We start from the raw sequence: 19393 nt of genomic DNA, 5'->3' as shown, positions 1-19393 counted from the left end.
AGTGATTAGGAGGGGCAGGTTAGCCATAGGTGGATTGGTGCACTTAGGATGGTAGTCCCACCCCCAGTGCTTTTAAAATGACATATTAAATTATTAGGATTTAAACTACTAGTATTGTGAAACAGTGCCAAGGATGAATGTAAGATAATCACTTAATTCTAAGCACCTTGTGCGCTATGGGGACATGTCAGCAAGTTAGATTCTCCTAATCTGCTGATAGTTTGCACAAGATGCTGGTTTGTTGAGAAACCTATCCTCATGGGACCCAAGGGGTAATCTCTCTTCAGCCAGCACCCAGTTCTGTACTTATGAGGTGCGATAACCCTGAAACCGTGGTCTACAGATGGGCAATCTTTCATTCGGGAGAGATTTCTGGCTTGGCATACATTCCCAGGCATGGGCTAAGACTTCAAATAGGAATAAAACACTAACTTTAAGAAAAAGGCTGTATGACAGAGCTACTTTACATACCTTTTCCTCCCAGAGTTCCCAGTGGAGCAGGAATGGCCCGTAAGTCTCTGTACATCTTTGACACACTCCTCAAGGAGAAATATTACCATTGTTGTCCCATGTAGTAAGCCAAAGAAGGCACCCATACCCAGTAAGGGTATGTGCACACTACAGAATCCTGACGGAACACCCACCGCATGCTCATCTCCGCTGCTCCCATAGGCTTCATTGTATAGTTTGCCAGATGCTGCCGTTGCTGCAGACTGCGGAATATGGCAAATCATAGAATGGAGTCTATGGGAGCAGCAGGGATGCGCACAGCCTCGAGCTCTGGAATCGGGTGTTATGTCGGCATTCCGTATTGTGCACATACCCGAAGCATGCACTTTGTCGTCTTTGTCCTAGACATAAGATCAACAAAATATTTTGGCAATCTTTCATCTACATGAAACCTTCTGAATTCAGTACCGATCAACAATAGATTGATTCTAGTCTTCTCTGCCTGATGTCCACAAGACTGTGTGCCTCAAGCACTTCCGACTTAGGCTAGATTTACACTATGTAAAAAATGGTATCACTTTTTCATAACGTCCATCATTACGCACGTAACATCTGTTATTTTTTTAAATAACGGATGTTGTTTGCACAATGATAGCTGTGTCTTCAATGCCTTGGTTAAAGGGGTTATCCAGCTAAACTTTTTTTCTTTCAAATCAACTGGTTTCAGAAAGTTATATAGATTTGTAATTTACTTCTATTTAAAAATCTTAAGTCTTCCCATACTTATCAGCTGCTGTGTGTCCTGCAGGAAGTGGTGGGCTATTTCTAGACACAGTGCTCTCTGCTGACATCTCTGTCCAACACAGGAACTGTACAGAGAAGTAGCAAATCCCCATAGATAACCTCTCCTGCTCTGGAAAGTTCCTTTCTCGGACACCGATGCCAGCAGAGAGCACTATGTTGGACTGAAAAAAAAAAAAATCCTGCAGGACATACAGCAGCTGATAAGTATGGGAAAACTTGAGATTTTTTTTTTTAAATAGAAGTAAATTACAAATTTATAGTACTTTCTGAAACCAGTGGATTTAAATAAAAAAGTCTTAGTTTTGATTTTTGTTAAACTGTACTCTCTCTTTTTAAGTTGAACTTCTGTTCCTATTTCAAGGAAATCTGTTTTGGAATTGTTGAAGTTTCTCTACAAAAGATGAATTGTCTATTTACTTTGCTTTCTTCTTCTGTTGCTTTTATTGGACTGGTTTATAAGAAGGGGCCTGAATAAGGAAGAAAACCATGTGCGATCCACCCCCCCCTCCGAAGCTGCAGGCAGCTGAACCCCTTATGACACTCACCTCTAATAGCTTGTGCGAGTGAATGGCTGAATATTCTGGATAGCGACAAAGGCTAATAGTTCTCTAATACAGTTTCTGACAGTCTCTGCTCTCTATGAGAGGCCTGCGGCTTCTTTCGGATAAGACTTTGGCACTTCATAAAAGGGTATAAATGTTCTTGCAGGCAATGTGTCTATCTCTGGAATTTCTTGAGTGATGAATGAAGAAAAGGCTTTGACAGTCACATGTTTAAGGACTTTAAGTACATACAAAATAACATTTTGTTCTTCTGTTTAATACCAAGATTCAAAGGCCAGTCTGACTTGTTAAGTTTGCGCAGTCTTGTGTATGTTTGGTTATGGAGAAAAAACTGGTAAACTGGCACCTGGGAGACCAGATGTGTCCTTGGTGGGCCTTTGTTGGTAAGTGAGCCAATATCTTATGTCAGCTTTGGCTTTGGCTGTCCAGGCATGATGGGAATTGTAGTTTTGCAACAGCTGGAGGGCCAAAGGTTCCCCATTCCTGTCTTATGTAATGTAATCCTGTTTTGGTTTATAACTTTCTAGTCATGTTGCAAGGTTTTTTCTTTTCTTGGTTGGTCACGAACTTACAAGGTAGATCCTTTCAATAGGTGGCAGCACAGAGCCAGCTTTCTTCCTTTTGGAGGTGGGTAGGAGGTTCTGGGCTAATTTTAGATTTATTTATTTATTTTTTCATTGCATGCTTGTCCTCAACATTTTCTAGGCTTGCACTTGTGGCATTGGGCTTTCTTTCTTCTGCCAGACAATGTTTAATATAAATGGTCTCTAGTCATCTATAGGTAGAGAATTATTATTATTATTATTATTATTATTATTATTAATTTATTTATTTTTGTGGAAATCGTTATGACTGTTTAGATTTGAGACAACCGCGCCATGTATGTCCAGTGTGTGTCTGGTATTGCATTACCCTTCAGTATTTTGATAAAAAGATCTCTTTTTATCCATAGTTACAGTTCTGCCATAAAATAACTGATCCCATTTCTCTTTTAGATCATATTCTGTATTCTTGTCTAGTAAATAGTTTGCTTAATTGATGCTCTGTGATTCTAGCCGCTATTGACTGGGTTTGGTTGTTTGAAAAGTGTCTTCCGCATCCATTATTGAGTCATAGGATTCCCTGATTGCTATTTAGCCTTGTCTTGAACTCTGCAAAAAGCATCTTGTACATCTAAATGGGGAAAACTGGTAATGTGCTGGTGAAGAGCTGGATCACTCCCAGGCTTTCGTTGTTTGTGTCCATCCCTAAGGAGACTTGGATTTACGAACATTGTTACACTTTCTCCATTCCTTCAGTACGTTTTTTTTTTAAAGTTTTTATTTCCACTTTTTTTTTTTTTTTTTTTTGCGTGGTTTATGTTTAAAATTTACATAGGGGTTTTCCCCTCATTTATGTGCTTTTTGAGGTCTACTCCATCAATGCCGTTATCTGTTTGTCTTCACACTAATTCCCTCCCACCCCACTTCACTGACATCCCATGAGGAGCATGGCTTAGGAGCCATCCTTACACTAAAGGGTCTATTACACGAAACGATTATTGGCTGTGTTCGGATGATAATCGTCAGGTGTAATAGAAGGCAACGATCAACCTACATGAACGATGTCGGCCGATCGTTGCAGTCGTTTGTCTTTCAACAAGTTGAAAGACAAACGACTACTATAGCACCGATCTGCTGCCATCGCTCCATGGAACAGGAGTGGCGGCGGCAGCAGACAGCTGCTATCTGGTATGTGCTCCCTGGATGATTTAGCGATAATCCGTGCAGCTCCCCGTGGCCCCCCTGTACTCACCAATTCGCTGCTGTCGCGTGTAATAGCGGCAAAGAGCAGGGGACGAGGAGCAAATGAGCGCTGACAGTACTCGTTTGCTCCTCTCAGTCGCCCTGTGTAATATGGGCTTTAGGGTCCTGTTGGCTAAACGATTTTTTGTTTTCGGCCATTAACGATAAGCGATCGCAAACAAGCGTTTTGGGGGAATAACCTGAAATCGTTCAACATAACACAGAACAATAGTTGTTCGTTATGATTGTTACTAAGATTGTTCATGCAGACCTAGGGTGACTGCATGATGAACTCAAACAATATACATTCTAATTATAAAGAAATTACTAATATTGTCTAGTTGTATTCTCCCACAGTGGATTTCTATATTTAATCCTAATAATTAACATTATACAGCTTTCTCTAGGCCAGGCTGGTCCACGCCTCACCTCAGCTGTGCGTGACAATATATTTTCATGAACTTTTCACATGCCTCCAGGCATTCTCCCAAAAGCTGAATGTGAACTGTTACAATGTAAGCAATCCTTTGCTCACTAGACAGAAGGCATTGTGGAGTGACCATTCCTGACACTTGTAAAAGCTCAGATACTATCTTCAGCAGGAGATGGCGAATTTCCATGTTTATATACAGCTGTAGCAGTAAGGTCACCAGACACTTTGCTATTAGCAGTTTCTACTTTATCTGACCTCCTAGGATGTATAATGGTATGCATAGACATATATTAGCCAAGCCAGGCATGACTTACTGTTTTGTCACAGAGAAGAAGTTAAATGTAGTCTAGACTCAACATTTTTATGTATTTCACCTCTTTGAAAAAAAAAAATTATAATTAAAAAGAAGCTGTAAGAGAGGAGAGGATTTGAGTAATGTGCAGTGATGAAATAAAAAATGCATACTCTCTATTACATATCAGGATGTAATAAATTCTTCTTAGCAGGGCTGTGGAGTCGGAAAAAATGTAACGACTAACTTAAAAATAACAAAAAAAACTCATTTATAATTGAGTTTTCATATAAATGTTCCTCCTTGATATATATTTTAGCAATCTACCAAGGCCTTTATTTATAAATACCAGAAAAACACTTTTTTTTCTCATACATTTAGTTTCCTCCATATATCGATAGTAAAGCACTGGCCCTATTACATAAGGGGGGTCGGGGAGATGTCGGTCACTATTTGGCAGTTTGTTTCTGAGCTGGAAGAGTCCATTGTGTGGGGGCAGAGCTGTGCTGTTCTCTTCTCTACTCTGTAGTATAGCAGTAACCTCTGTCCTCAATGTGGTGTTTTCTCTCTGGGAGAAGATTTTGTGTTTTTCTTCAGTGTACTATAGCTGCAGCTGTATGTGTGCTCTATGGCTGCAGTAGGCTGTGTGTGTGTGTGTTACGGTATGCTCACACTATGGAATAAGTGCCAAATTTTAAGCACCGTTCACACCTGTCCTGCCTGTCCCATTGATTCAATAGGATTTCTTATGCGCCATCTGCCCAAAAAATTCCACTTGAAATGCGCTTATTTTGTTGTGTGAACATACTTATATAGAAGGAGGCAGAAATAAAAGGGGCATCTGGCTAACAGTGAAAAATGCAGTGCCACAGCTCAAGGTTCCCCCACCAGGCTCCCAATCCTGTGATGTCACGGCCCCAACCAGAAATGCCCACTCAGCCAATCAGTGAGTGAGGTGGGGCACAGCTATAGTCACTGACTGGCTGAGCGGGTAGTTCCTGTGGGCCCGCGATGATACAGGAGCGTAGACAGAGCTGATAAATCTGGACCTATGGCTGACTTCTATACGACAGGTATCTAGCATTGTTAGCAGTGTTTCTGTGTGTATGGTGAATGTTAGTTAGAAACATAGAAGATTGTCAGCAGGAAAAGACCACCTGCTCCATCTAGTCTAGTTTTGAGTTGTTCAGGACATGGAGGCTAGAGACTGGCTGCATCCACTGCACACACACAGGACATGCTGCTTTATATCTTAGTAAATAGGGCAAAGTCTTCTGCCCAGAATTATATAGGACATTGGGAAGAAGCTGCTGAGCCAGATCTACTTTTCACCAGTTTGATAAATAACTCCCCTGGTGTCCGTTTGGCCATTTATAAAGGGGCTTGAGTCTGAGTCTTTCCCTGATAAGAAATTTAGGAGTTGGTGGAGCTGCGGCTTACCGATTACACAGCCCTGGTTCCTAGGCCTCGTTTCCACGTCAGTATATTTTCACAGGCCATATTTTGAGTCTGCAATCCTCTGTCCGTAATCTGCATAGTGTTATCCATATCGTCCAATTTTTTTTGCGCAGACTGTGGAAAATACTTGGAGACACTAGCTAGAATTGCTGATCCATATTTTTTGCGGACGTTACGGAGGTAGTGTCCGCAACATCTGCAAAAAATACAGATCTCTCAGACTCCTATTGCGTGTGACACAATAATGGTCTCCTCTACGATGTATTCTTTTCTTGTGGAACAGATGTGCAAAATTTGGGGATTTGTAAATAGGAACATAGAAAACAATGGGATATAAATTTGTCCATAATCAGGAATTGTGGACAAATTTTGGAGATGTGTTAATAAGGCCTTAGGCCTTATGCACACGTTGAGTAATTTTTTCTGGTCCTGAAACAACCCGCTAAAATTTACGGATTGGACCGTATTGCATTCGTATTTCCGTAAATCCATTTTTTACTACTCCAATGCTTTTCAATGCACTTCATCCGTATTTTTTTACGGAAATACGGATGCCAACATGTTACAATCCGTAAACAATTGATTTCAATGAGAGGAGGGTCAGGGTCCGTGCTAGGACATGTCGTTTTTTTTTTTTATTTTTTATTTTTTCCCCAGGATTGATTTTCATCCATTTCTGCTACTGATAGTGTGAATAGCCCAATAGACATCTATGTGCACTAACTCGGATCCGTAAATTACGGAATGTGTGCAAAAGGCCTTAGGTCTAAAAATTGGGTAATAACTTCAGATAAAGTAATGTGTCATTATTTAGCAATAACTAGGCCAAAATGTAAAAGCAGTGTGTGAACAATGAAGTCCACACGTTTTGCGTCAATGGGATTACTCAGCTCTTTCCGGAAGCTCCATACGAATGAATAGAGTCGCGGGGCACACGCCAGGTGCCTGATACAAAAAGCCCCTCTCTCTGTATCGGGCACCTGGCTTCTTTTTTATGAATACAGCCGTGGGTACGGCGTGTGACTCGCCACTTTATTCATTCGTATGGAGGTCGCCCCTCGATCTCTTACTTGTCCTGTGGATAGGGGACAAGTAATTTTCCCTGGACAACCTCTTTAATTAATTTAGCACACTTGCCCCTTTCTCCTAACATACCTGCTCGCTCTTTTTCATTGTTGACAGTTGCCTGTGTTTTTAACCACCACTCTGCTCTAAAAGCTCTGGCTGATTATATACTCTAACCTACAGTATATGTATGCTAGATCGCTATAGATCTACATTATAGTTGTATATACACTAGCCAGACCACTGCCTATAGAGCAGAGTGGTGGACGGTAACCTAGACAATGATCAAGAGAAGTAGGCAAGTCTTCGAAATAAATGTGTGTGCGGATATTTTTATATCCATAGTTAGTTGAGATGGGAATACCCCTTAGGCTATGTTCACACTACGTATATTTGAGGCTGTATATTTGAGGCTGTATAGCAACCAAAACCAGGAGTGGATTGAAAACACAGAAAGGCTCTGTTCACATAATGTTGTAATTGAGTGGATGGCCGTCATTTAATGGCAAATATGTGCTGTTATTTTAAAACAACGGCTGTTATATTGAAATAATGGAAGTTATTTACCGTTATATGGCGGTCATCCACTCAATTACAACATTATGTGAATAGAGCCTTTCTGTGTTTTTAATCCACTCCTGGTTTTGGTTGCTATAAGGACCTGACATGAGGACCAAATACAGCCTCAAATATACATAGTGTGAACCCAGCCTTAAACTTCAGTCAGCAAAAAGATCCACTTTTATGGTGTGAAGGAGGATAAAAAAAATGTTGAAGAAATCTTGCCCTTCTGTAGAATGTTTTCTTTTTTTTAACGTTCTGGATACTAAAGGTCCTTTTACACACTCAGATATCTAACAGATATTTGAAGCCAAAGGCTTTAAACAAAGAACAGGTAATAAAGGAAAGACTGAGATTTCTCCTCTCTTCAAATCCATTCCTGGCTTTAGCTTTAAAACTCTGTTGGATATCTGTGTTTGTAAAATTTGTAATTTACTATATAACTTTCTGACATCAGTTGATTTGAGAGAAAAAGATTTTCGCTAGACAACCCCTTTAAAACCATTATTATGGAGTAGATATAGGGGAATATATATATATATATATATATATATATATATATATATATATATATATTATATATATGGTGCGGCCATCATCAGAGCCGTGCAGAAGGACTCCAAACAAAGGTCCCAGAGAAAAAAATGTGAGCTTACCCTACGGCCCTGGAGGATAATGGTTCAGGAAACGCGTCGGGCCCGTGCAATACAAAGGGAAGGACTTCTGATACCTACTACGGTGGAAATAAAAGGGAAGCAAATAAACTCTTCATATTTTATAAACGACTCAACTAGAGTGTACAAATTAATTGCTCACGAAAAAAAGACTGTTTACATTAAGCTGAAAGGGACAAAAGTCAGTGTGATACAGCACAATACAAATACAAAATAAGTGAAAATACACTAAAGTGCAATACAAATAAGGAAACATGCACATTGTATTACAAAATAGAACTGATTTATGAACTTTGCTATTGATGGACGGAAAAACCTCTGCATGTGCATAAGAGGATGGTGATGGTTGCGTTATAGAGTTTTTTTTTTTTTTATTTTATTTTTTGGGGTATATATAATTTTTAAAAAAATTCTTTTGAACATTTTTTGTATTATCATAAATCTTTTAAAAAAAAAGTGAATAAAGGTTATATTTTAAAATTTTCCTTTTGGTCAGTGAGTTGTGAAATTGGAGGAAAATAAATTATTCTCATCACTGTAAGTACACTAGATATAGGGGAAGCCATATGATTGCCATAAGACTTGCTTGTCCTAATGTGATGGCCACGCTCACAGATAACTCCTCTCCGTAAACACTGGAGGACTTGAAGCAGCCATATATTACATTGTCACTCATTGATCTGTAATGTGTCATTGCTCACACCTTTCCCTGGTGGTAACTTCTCATTGCCAGGGTTTGAGTGTAAATTGACTGTGATCTAGAGGGGGATTCTTCCTTATCCAGGGGAGCGATAATGGAAAAAATAGAAGGGGATGAGGAAATTGACATTGTTTTTCTTCCGGTTTTCATTTAATTTATTAGTAGCTTTATGTTTCTTGTAATCTTGTTATCTAAAGTTGATCTCTATTATCGGGCTGTGTATGTATATGGCCATTTTTTTTGGCCATGTTGTTTTTTTTTTTTTTTTTTTTGTGTTATCTGACATTTCATTGTAACCTTGTCATTGACCTAGATTTAACAAATGCAGTGTAACCAATGCCCATCACACATAGCTGCTGCCACATATTGCCAAACTCTGTTTGAGCAATCCAGGTGGCATGCCAACAAAGAGCATCAGGGAATAATGGGTGAAGGACAAAATCAAAAACCATTATTTCTGTGGACTTCTTCCATAATCAGTTAAGAGTGGATCACCTATGTATTTGTGAATGAGTCCACTGACAGTGTGCACACTTCTAACTATGTAAATTACCATCCAAGAAGGAATAATCTGGCCCCCTAGGACACCATATGTTACTATACACAAAGCATAGTTACTAAAATACAGACAACCTGATGCTTATATTGTTGGTAGGTGGTCTCCAGCCGGAGCTGCAGTATCTCATACTATGTGCTTAATAGAGTTGTGCCTATAGATCAGCACAACCCACCCAGGTGAGCTTCTTTCATTTTGTGGAGAAAAAACACTTGTTTTTACCTTATTACACCAGGAGGCGCCTCCGTCCCCTGTTTTTTGTTTTTATATTGTTGTACTCTTAGTATCTCCTCTCAGTGCTTGTATTGTTCTGCTCCTTTCATAGTCAAATAGATGAGAATCTCCTCACAATTGTCCTCTTTGTGATTACAGTTGTACATCCTTTTGCCCAATTGAATATCCATATATAATTCATGTTGCATAAGTGGGAAACCTAGAATGTTATCTCCCTTTTAGTTTCAGTGGTGTTGAGTGTTGTACAAGTCTCTGGTGAACCAGAGCGAGGAGGATATTGTAGCTCTGCCAGACATAGATATCAATATAAGGTAAGGAACATCACTAGAACTCTTTGTGGTAGTTGGCTGCCTTACAGGCATGTGCGACTCTGGGCCTCATACGGAGCTGATGGATCCCTGTTAAAAAGGGCCTGGATGCCTTTCCTGAATGTGATGTCACAGTTATCAAGTTATTGGAAATGGTTTGTCAATCCTGGAATGTTTAGTTGTAAGGTCATAACCTACAACTAATTGTACAAATTTGGGGAGATGCTTGAAGGGGTATTCCACTGAAACATAACTTTTGGTGTGTTGCTTCCCATGGTGTGATTAACTATTCATTCCATACTTATTATTATCTATTTAGTCTCCTTCCCCCAGTTCTCAGCTGCTGCTTTCTGCTGAAGACACAAAAACTGTGCAAGCTTTACTCTTTATCTCCCTCTCCTCCCTTCTGAGACAGCTGATGTAAACAAGTCCCTATTTGTTTTCTAATGCCGGGAGGGTTAATCACAGTGAGTGTTTACATCAGCCATTTTGGAAGGGAGGAGGAGGAGAAGCTCACACACAGATTTTTGTGTCTTTAGCAGAAAGCAGCAGCTCAGAACTGGGGGAAGGAGACTGAATAGATAAGTGTGGAATGAATTGTTAGTCTCACAATGGGCAACAACATATGAAAAGTTATGTTTCAGTGGAATAACCCTTTATGATGCACTTGACAAACCATCAGTCCATTCAGTGTGTGGTGTCTATTCCCAAAATCAGACCCTAATACCCTTTTCTGTATATAGGAGATGGTTATTCTATCCACTTAAAACCTCTTTAGTATGTGGATCATGAACAGTCTTTCCACTTTTAAAATTTTTATACTTTGCAACAAAATATAGAAAAAAAAACAATTATAATAAAAAATAATAGGCAAGTTTGGAAACTGCATCATGGTCATGTTACATACATCCGTAGTCTCATAAGTGACTCTACCCATCTCTTTACCCCCAGGGAACTGCAGCACATGTATGGGGCTAGTGCACAGCTGGGTGACAGGGAACTGCTGTGCAACAAAATACCATGGAAGGACACCAGTCGTAAATCGTGGGCATGTCCCAGTAACACGACAACACTTAACAACATAGGAGTAACCCATTAATATAATCATGCTCTTTACAATACGAATACAATCCCCATGTTTTTTTTCTTTATCTCCATATTTAGATGCTAAAATACTATTTACAGTTCATAGATGGGTTGACCTTCTTGGCCTCTTTCCTTCCTATCCTGCTTTCCTGTTATTCCTGTAGCATGGTCGTCTAACCTCAGTTATTGTGTCTCTAATGTTAGCTCACGCTATACTGACCGAAGGCTTGTTGGTTTGTCCAATAGACATTCTAATGCCAAAATTATATTACATCTTATTAGTTGGATGTAAAAAAATTATAGCAGTCCAGAGGATACTAATTCCCAAAAGTACAGAAGAGGTTGGCAAAACTGGGATAATTAAATCTTTTTTTTTTTTCTTTATTTCTTATAAAACATATACATGAACACATAGCATTATATATACTCAATACCCACTAAAAATATTCCTCGCCCCCACCCCGGGCATGGCAAAAAAAAACAAAAAAACCCCCACAACCTCGACTGGATTTCCTTCCAGTATTTCCACACCTTTTTACAACGTCTGGTAGCTTTCAATGAATTTTTAGAGGCAATATTTTCATAGTTTCTCACTTTCTCCACCACCCTACCCCATTCCTCATATGGTGGTATAGAGTCATCCACCCAATGTCTGGCTATTATCACTTTAGCAACTCCCAGTGTTTTCAAAAGGAAGGTTCCACCCTCTCCGTCATCAGCAAGACCCCCTAGAACTATCTCTACCTCCGTCAGGTGCAAAACCCTCCCCAAACAGAATTTCACGTGCTGAAGAACCCTAAGCCAGAATCTTTGCACTTTGGGGCATGTCCATACAAGATGGGTCAGGTCGGCCTCGGCCAATCCACATTTATTACAACACAGGGGTCCTTTTTTTCCAAAACTTGGACATTGTCTTAGGTGTATAATAAAGCCAGTAAAACAACTTATAGTGAATTAATCTATGTGACATACCCACCGACCCTCTACTTAAATTGGTTACACATAACCCCCAAGTTTCATCAGATATGTGTCCCACCACTACCTCCCATCTACCCTTCACTTTATCAAATTGGGGAATTTTCCTTTCCAAAACCAACCATCTATAAAGCTGTGTAAGAATTTTTTTTTCCCTTCCCCTATTCCTTGCATACACTCAACTATTTTATGTGAGGAAATAATAAATTTGTGTTTATTCTGTGTTGCTACATAAGCACTAGAAATTAGCATATACCAAAACCTCTGTTGATCACTTAACATAAACTGTGTTTTAAGAGACTCAAACTCTACAAGTTTCCCTTCTTTAAATAGTTGGGCCACATACCTGACCCCTCTCACCTCCCAAAACCGTGCAATCTCTCCTAATGAAAATTCTTTAAACTCTCTATTTCCCCATATCGGTGTACATGTTAAACTACCCTGATTCGGGATAATTAAATCTTGATAAAAGGATATTGCAAGTCTATCACAAAAAGTACCTTGCTACAGTATGAAAATTACTACATAGAGTACATTGAGTGATTGTGACCTTTTTTATAGGAAGGTTTTTTTTTGTTTTGTTTTAGGGTCCATTTACACAGAAAGATTATCTGCCAAAGATTTGAAGCCAAAGCCAGAAACAGACTATAAACAGAGATCAGGTCATAAAGGAAAGCCTGAGATTTCTTCTCTTTTCAAATCCATTCCTGGCTTTGGCTTCAAATCTTTGGCAGATAATCAAATAATCTTTCAGTATAAATGGACCCTTGGGGTACTGTTACACGAAGCGTTTTTTCTCGATTAACGATAAATTATCTCAAACTATCGCAAAAGTGGTCAACCCAGAGTAGTTAGTTTTACTACACAAAACGATGATCGTTGTTGTAGTCGTTCTTTAATCGTTACTTCGCTCGTACAGAGCTATTCCACAAAACGACTATTAAACGATAATTTTACTAGTATGTGAACCTTGAATGTTTTTTTAAATTAAGTACCTTATTTCTCATCCCCTAAAGATGGTTGTGCGCAACAGAGGATACATTTTCGCCATTTTCTTGGCTTAATTCTTACGCATTTATAATGAAAACCGGTTTTGCGTTCGTTGTATTCGTACGCAATAAGTGAATATTTTTTTTTTTTTTTTTTATTGGCAGCACATTTATATATTCCCAGCGAGCAGAAATCACACACTTTCAATGCTATATCTACATGATGTATATCCATTTAAAACCAAAATTTCGCTGGTCAGCATGATATCACCGTCGGCATGATTGATTTGGTGCCCATAAATTGGATTTAAACACAGGCCAGTCGTTAAGGTTTATTTTTCCCATGTATAAGCGTTCGCAATTTAATTTTTTTTAATCGTTAAATCACAAATCTGCTAATTTTCCTCTCTTCTTTTGCAATAATGAAAGTACGGTCCAAAAAAAACTGTACTGCTTCTAGCTGTAAACAATCGATATTTTTGTATATTAGTATGTTGATGAACATTTACAAACATTAACATATGAAGTTTACATTTTTGTATTGTCTTTAATTGATTGCGATCGAATCTTTGTAAATTATACTGAATGGCGAATTACGAACGATATGCCATGGATTATGTATGCTGAATTCGTTCGTTAATGTGAGTACGAAAGTTCATAACAGCGTTCGTACCAACGATTGAATAATAATACTTTAAAATTAGCATTTAAAAATACATAGCAGCATAGAAAATAAACTGATTTTTCAATGAAATACCTGGTTTCCAATCACGATGGGGATCTTAAATCGATCTTATTGCCTCGCTGATGCGCTCACTCCTCCGAAGAAACTGGTTCTGTTATTTTTCGCCTTGCTCTGAGCCGTAGTCGACCAATGGCAGGAAGCGTAAAGTATACTTTATTGTAAACAAAAATTTTAGATGTACTATAAATGTTATATTACATTACAAGGGACGCGCGTGTTTATTTCGAAAGTTTCGCCGCCAACCACAAATATCGACCGCAATAACTGATTTCAGAATAAACAGACGCTATACCACAGAAACTTTGTGGCCAAATACTGTTTACGAATTAACGAAAAAATAAAACCGCCTTATGTACGGTGGGCGCAGTTTAAAATTTCGAAACTTTAGGCACTCTAATGAAATGGCGGCTGAGCTGTTAATACATTGCGTACGAATAAACCTTAACGTGCTGTGCTTTACCGGCTGTCTGCGTGTGTTTTGGCCGCCACCATACAGTAAGCATTTGGTTCAAATGTAGATAGAGAGGAGTACACAAAGTACTAAAGTGCGTTATTTAAATTTAATAAATGCTGAGTTGATTAATGAATAAATAGAAATTTTTTGGAACATTTATCAACATCCACCTCATTTATAACTGATTTTAATTATTTAGAAAATGGAAAATATTCGCTGTAGTTGAAAAAAGTATCCAAAACAAATGTACCGTTTCCATACAAAATTTTATAAAAAAAATAATAATTATAAATTATATATTTTTTATTTTATGCCGTAGCCGATAGAATTGGAGCAACAAAGTTCTTGAACACTCCCCTTTCAATTAGCAATTGACCAGGGAATGACTAACGACCTCTTATTCAACCAAATGATGTGCGAACGATTTGCAAAAGATCAACATTAAAAATAGGTCCAAATCCTATTAAACGACCTACGATTTCTCGTTCGTCATTTAATCGTTGTCTGCTGTTACACGGAAGGATTATCATTCAAATACGAATGATATAACGATTATTTGAACGATAATCGCTTCGTGTAATAGTACCCCAAGTGCAGTAAATGTGAGGTGGTGAAAGTGAGATGGTGTAGAGACAGCTGTTTGTATTACAGTGCATTGGAAAATGGGGGATTTACTATGCTTTAAAGGGGTACTCCGGTGGGGGGGGGGGGCACTTTTTTGATAGGACCGGGGAGGGGGTGGCTGAGGAAAAAGACGTCCACTCACCTTCCCTGGTTCCTGCGGCGGGTCCCGCATCGCGGCGCTCCGGTGCCCGGTTCCCGGACGCTTCCTGGTGTCTGACGCCGCCCGAGACGGACTTGACACGGATCCCGCCTCATTCACTGAGTGGCTGAGCGGACCTGAGACGTAGCGTCTCGGGAGGCGTCAGACACCAGGAATCGGCCGGGGACCGGAGCGCCGCGATGCGGGACCTGCCGCTGGTCCCCTCAAAAAAGTGCCCCCCCCCCCGCCGGAGTACCCCTTTAATTTTACTTAGATAGTACATAATGAGAATAAACTTTCCCAACCTCTACAATGAATACTGTAGGCCTTTTATTTAAGGTAGAAGTTAATTGTAACATATTTTAGAGTGCTCATACATTAGTGGGTGTGCAGAGTTTACTGCTGATTGTGCTTCATCTAAACTATGGCAAGTACAGGTGCTGCCAACAACTGCATGTAAAGACCTCAGTGATAGAATGTAGGTACTTCATTGATTTTGTTTTGTGAGCAGTACTATTAAAAATATATGTATATTGATTAGATCATGATTCTAATGCCTAATGTTCCAGTTCCTTTTGGATTATTTAGTTATATAGATTGAATTTAAAATCTTGATCTTCCATTTGTTTAAGGATTCTAGGACTTTTAACCTATGTTAAAATATCACTAAGCTTGCGAGTTTCATCATTGGAACTTGTGGTGACTTTGTAATATCTTAAGCTAGGACAAAGAAAACTAGGTCCTTCTTACTAGACATGCAAACTGGTGAACATAGGTTATTTCAATCGAAGTATAAAATCTAATGTTGCTCATCTTGGTATGTTACAGGTATGCCATGGCACTGTCTAACAACCACATCTGCCCTGTCTCAAACTGGTAAGTAAAACTTACTAATGCTTATATTGTATTATAGAACTATAGATGATGTTTGTATTTTACCTTAAATGTTAGATTCACTTTAAATTTTAGATTCTATATATTTAAAGTTTCTCTTGAGGGTTCTCAGCTTGGTTGTCTTGGTTAGGGTACATGAGATATGAACTGCCATTGAGAGTTCTCCATTTGGCCTTCTTGGTAAGGGCGCATGAGAGATGACGAGGCACATAAGGGACATCTATGGTGCTTTGTTTTATTGTATATCATCCATAGACAGTTCTTGCCAAGAAAACAGTATGTGTTGACCAATGGGAAGCCAGGTGGTACAGAGTCCAGCTTAGACTTAAACAGGTGCGACTTTACTTACAAACTTTTTAAAGATACAGTTCAAATTGACAGTCTTTTACAATAAGATGAAATACAGATAGTTCTGGGACATGAGGGACTGTCTCTCTAACCTCTGATAGGTTAGTGGAATAGAGGGGGCGACAACTGTGAGGTACCTAGCTCAGGAATTTTTTCTCGGTTAGTTTTACAGGCAGTGGCGTACACAGAAAAATACAGCAGGTCACAAAGGCAGTTAACACTTTAATGAACCTTCTTTCAGCCTGTGCCAAGTAGTGCATGGAATACAGTGACATATAGTGGTGGGAGTGCAAACTACGGTCTTCATCCCAGAGCTTTTACATACATATTAATGCTGACTTACACATGCTGAAAACATTTCTGAAAACTCAAATTTTATTTTATTATAGCTTAACATCTTAAAAAGTAATGTGTGTTGACTTGTGTGTCTCTTTGTAGGAGGCTTCTTCCCTTATATGCCCTCACCCACAGCAGCTCTGCTATCTTGTACTATTTTTATGATACGATAATCCAGCAACATAAAACAACTTTGCTGATGTTGGCTGTCATCCTTTTAGTTCAAGGGAAAGCTTACTAGACAGAATGCTGGAATAGTGTTTTGTGATGAATATAAATGGTAGGCCTTCCGAACAATCTAGATGGAAAAGTAGAATGTAAAGTTTAGTTTAGGATCCACATATTCAGATTCCTAGTCATAAGGTGACTGACTATAAACCAATTCTTGTTCCAGCTTAAGCTCATGCCATGTCTAAAGAATTCTAAATTGGTTTAAAAGCCCACCTTGTATTTTTTTTACTTTGGTAGCCATCAAAAGGTATTATATCTGCAAAGCTGCTATTTCATCTATCTGAGAGCAGTAATGTTTAGGCCTGTTATATCTGTAGGCCCCAGCCTGGTTTCACAGCTCTGCATACTAGTAGTTGTAAGTATGTACAGCTGGAAAGACCATTGTTTCACATTCCCAAACATAAAGGGGCATAGTCATCTGAGACACTTAAGACCTGTTCACAGGATATGCCATAAGTGGCCCCTAGATGTGGCTCCCACCTCTGGGACCAGCACCTTTCTTCAGATCAAGGGCTCCCTGGCCTCCTTCAGCCTGTTTGCAGCCCCTGTAGTTTTAAAGGGGTTATTTTTATTGTATATAGTGGAAATAAACAATAAAGTTCCTACTAAATGACAGCTAGCAGAGATCTAAAACTGTGAAGAATCAACTCATAATCATGTTTATTAATAGAAACAATGGGGGAGATTTATCAAACATGGTGTAAAGTGAAACTGGCTCAGTTGCCCTTAGCAACCAATCAGATTCCACCTTTCATTTTCTAAACAGTCTGTGAGGAATGAAAAGTGGAATCTGATTGGTTGCAAGGGGCAACTGAGCCAGTTTCACTTTACACCATGTTTGATAAAACTCCCCCAGTGTTTTTTTGCTGAATTACGCAGCAGTGTCTAGCAGTTAATTGTGAAAATAACTACCTGCTCTATCACTACCACTAGTTGGTCTACCAGCAGTAATGCCAGTTCCAAAATATCCCATTGATTTGCTTAGTTGAAATTAAACACATTTCATTTATACCCATGTTCTAAGGCTTTTACATTTGCGTTGACTATGCCATATCAATGCCAACCTTGGCTACAGTGATATAAAGGAGTTGTGCTGTATTCCTTACAGTTACTTTGCACTTAATGTTATTTTACTGTAATAAACTACTTGCTTCTTGTAATATTCCAAACATAGATTTTCTCTGATGCATATATGGGAACAGAGTAATGTTATCCTGCTGTACTGTAGGAGCCTGTGTATAAGCTGTTCCTTCTATGAAGTATTCCATTAGGTCTGCTAAGCCTCAGACATGAGCGGTTTACAGTGTTGGCCACAAATGTTCCAACCACAGTCATTCATTTTCTTGCTAGCACTACATCCATGAACCATTTCACTCATGCTCAGACTTGATGTTAACAGCTTAGCAGACAGTGTTCCATTCCCAGATCACTTTGAAATGTCTTTGGAAATATTGTAACTGTGACTATGTAGAAGGCTATATATAGCTAAAATAGAAGAACACATGTAGACTTCTTATTCTGTCTACAGAATACTCTTCATGTGAGCACTGTTCTGAATATGAACACATCTATATGCAGTGTGTCCATAAAGTGCCAGTTGAGTTGTCAACACATGAGTCCCACATCACTTCTGTAGATTTGTTCTGCAGAGAAGAAGGTAGCAAAGTGATGGCCGCTGCATGGACTAATCCATTGTGTCATAGAGCAATATGATGTAGACTCTAGTTGGGAATGTAAAATCCTGTAAGTTGTTTCCATGTCACTCTGGACTCCATAAGGGGAAGTTATTTGCACCCCTGCTGGTGGCATGTGAGTAGTCATAGCCCTGTTCCTTCTTAATGAAGCTGCATCTATAGTGGTGAAATATGTGGGGAGGGGGGGGGTTCTTTTAATTGAGCTGTGAAAAAGTTCCTTTTAGCAAGTGGTGATTGATTTGACCGTATTAAGTTGTCATCTGCCTGTCTAAAAGCAGTCTTCCATAGAAAATACTATCCACTGGTGATGGGTGAGCAGGTCCACATGCTCACAAGGATTCCAAGGAATAGTTTTTAGGTTTACAGACTGGAGGAGGATATCATGTTGTCCTTAGTGGTCAAATAAAAGTGCCACATAAGACTTTTTAAGGAAAATTGTTGCTGATGTCCAACCCACATTTTAGAAAGACAATAGAGTGAATGAAGGATTCCCAAAGGTAGCCACTGGCCATTAATATGGTTGCCCCACCAACAATGTTTATCCCCTATTCACAGGAGGCCTGACCGCTAATATCTCCAGGGATCTTGAGATGGTTGTACATACCCTATTCTTCTCCCTTCACATTCTTTACAGCTCCCTGCAGTCTCGAAACTTGGTTCGCAGAGCTCCCATAGCTCCCATCAGAATGGAGGGGTCACCAAGCATGCACACTGCCACTCTATTTATTGTCAGTAGGGATGAGCGAATTTACAGCACTAGATTCAGCGTTTTTGCTTGTCAGCCTGCTGCCTTTGGATTGCATGCCATTCTTCTCTGAGTGCCTGGAAAATCTGGATGCAGTCCTGAGAAACTGGGAGAAGTTTTCCAGGACTAGATACAGCTTTTCTAGGCACCAGAAGCATGGAGTTCAAAGGCAGCCGACAGCTGATCCTAGCTTTGCTATTATTGTAAATTTGCTCATCCCTAATTGTCAGTGCTAGTGCCAAAGATTGCTG

General features: G+C 39.3%; 1 protein-coding gene across 1 annotated transcript in view; it reads left to right on the top strand.

Moving 5' to 3' along the window:
- Positions 1–19393, top strand: part of LOC138799433 (transmembrane protein 150A-like) — an 87111-nt gene that overhangs the window by 18582 nt on the left and 49136 nt on the right. Inside the window, exon 2 of the mRNA XM_069980582.1 lies at positions 15723–15770. Coding sequence (XP_069836683.1) covers positions 15723–15770 — 48 coding nt within the window. The remainder of the gene's footprint in view (positions 1–15722; positions 15771–19393) is intronic.

The sequence above is a fragment of the Dendropsophus ebraccatus genome, chromosome 8 (genome assembly GCF_027789765.1).
Source record: "Dendropsophus ebraccatus isolate aDenEbr1 chromosome 8, aDenEbr1.pat, whole genome shotgun sequence".
Taxonomy (NCBI): Eukaryota; Metazoa; Chordata; class Amphibia; order Anura; family Hylidae; genus Dendropsophus; species Dendropsophus ebraccatus.
The sequence above is the reverse complement of the archived record's forward strand: the minus strand, read 5'-3'. Positions and strand labels throughout refer to the sequence as shown.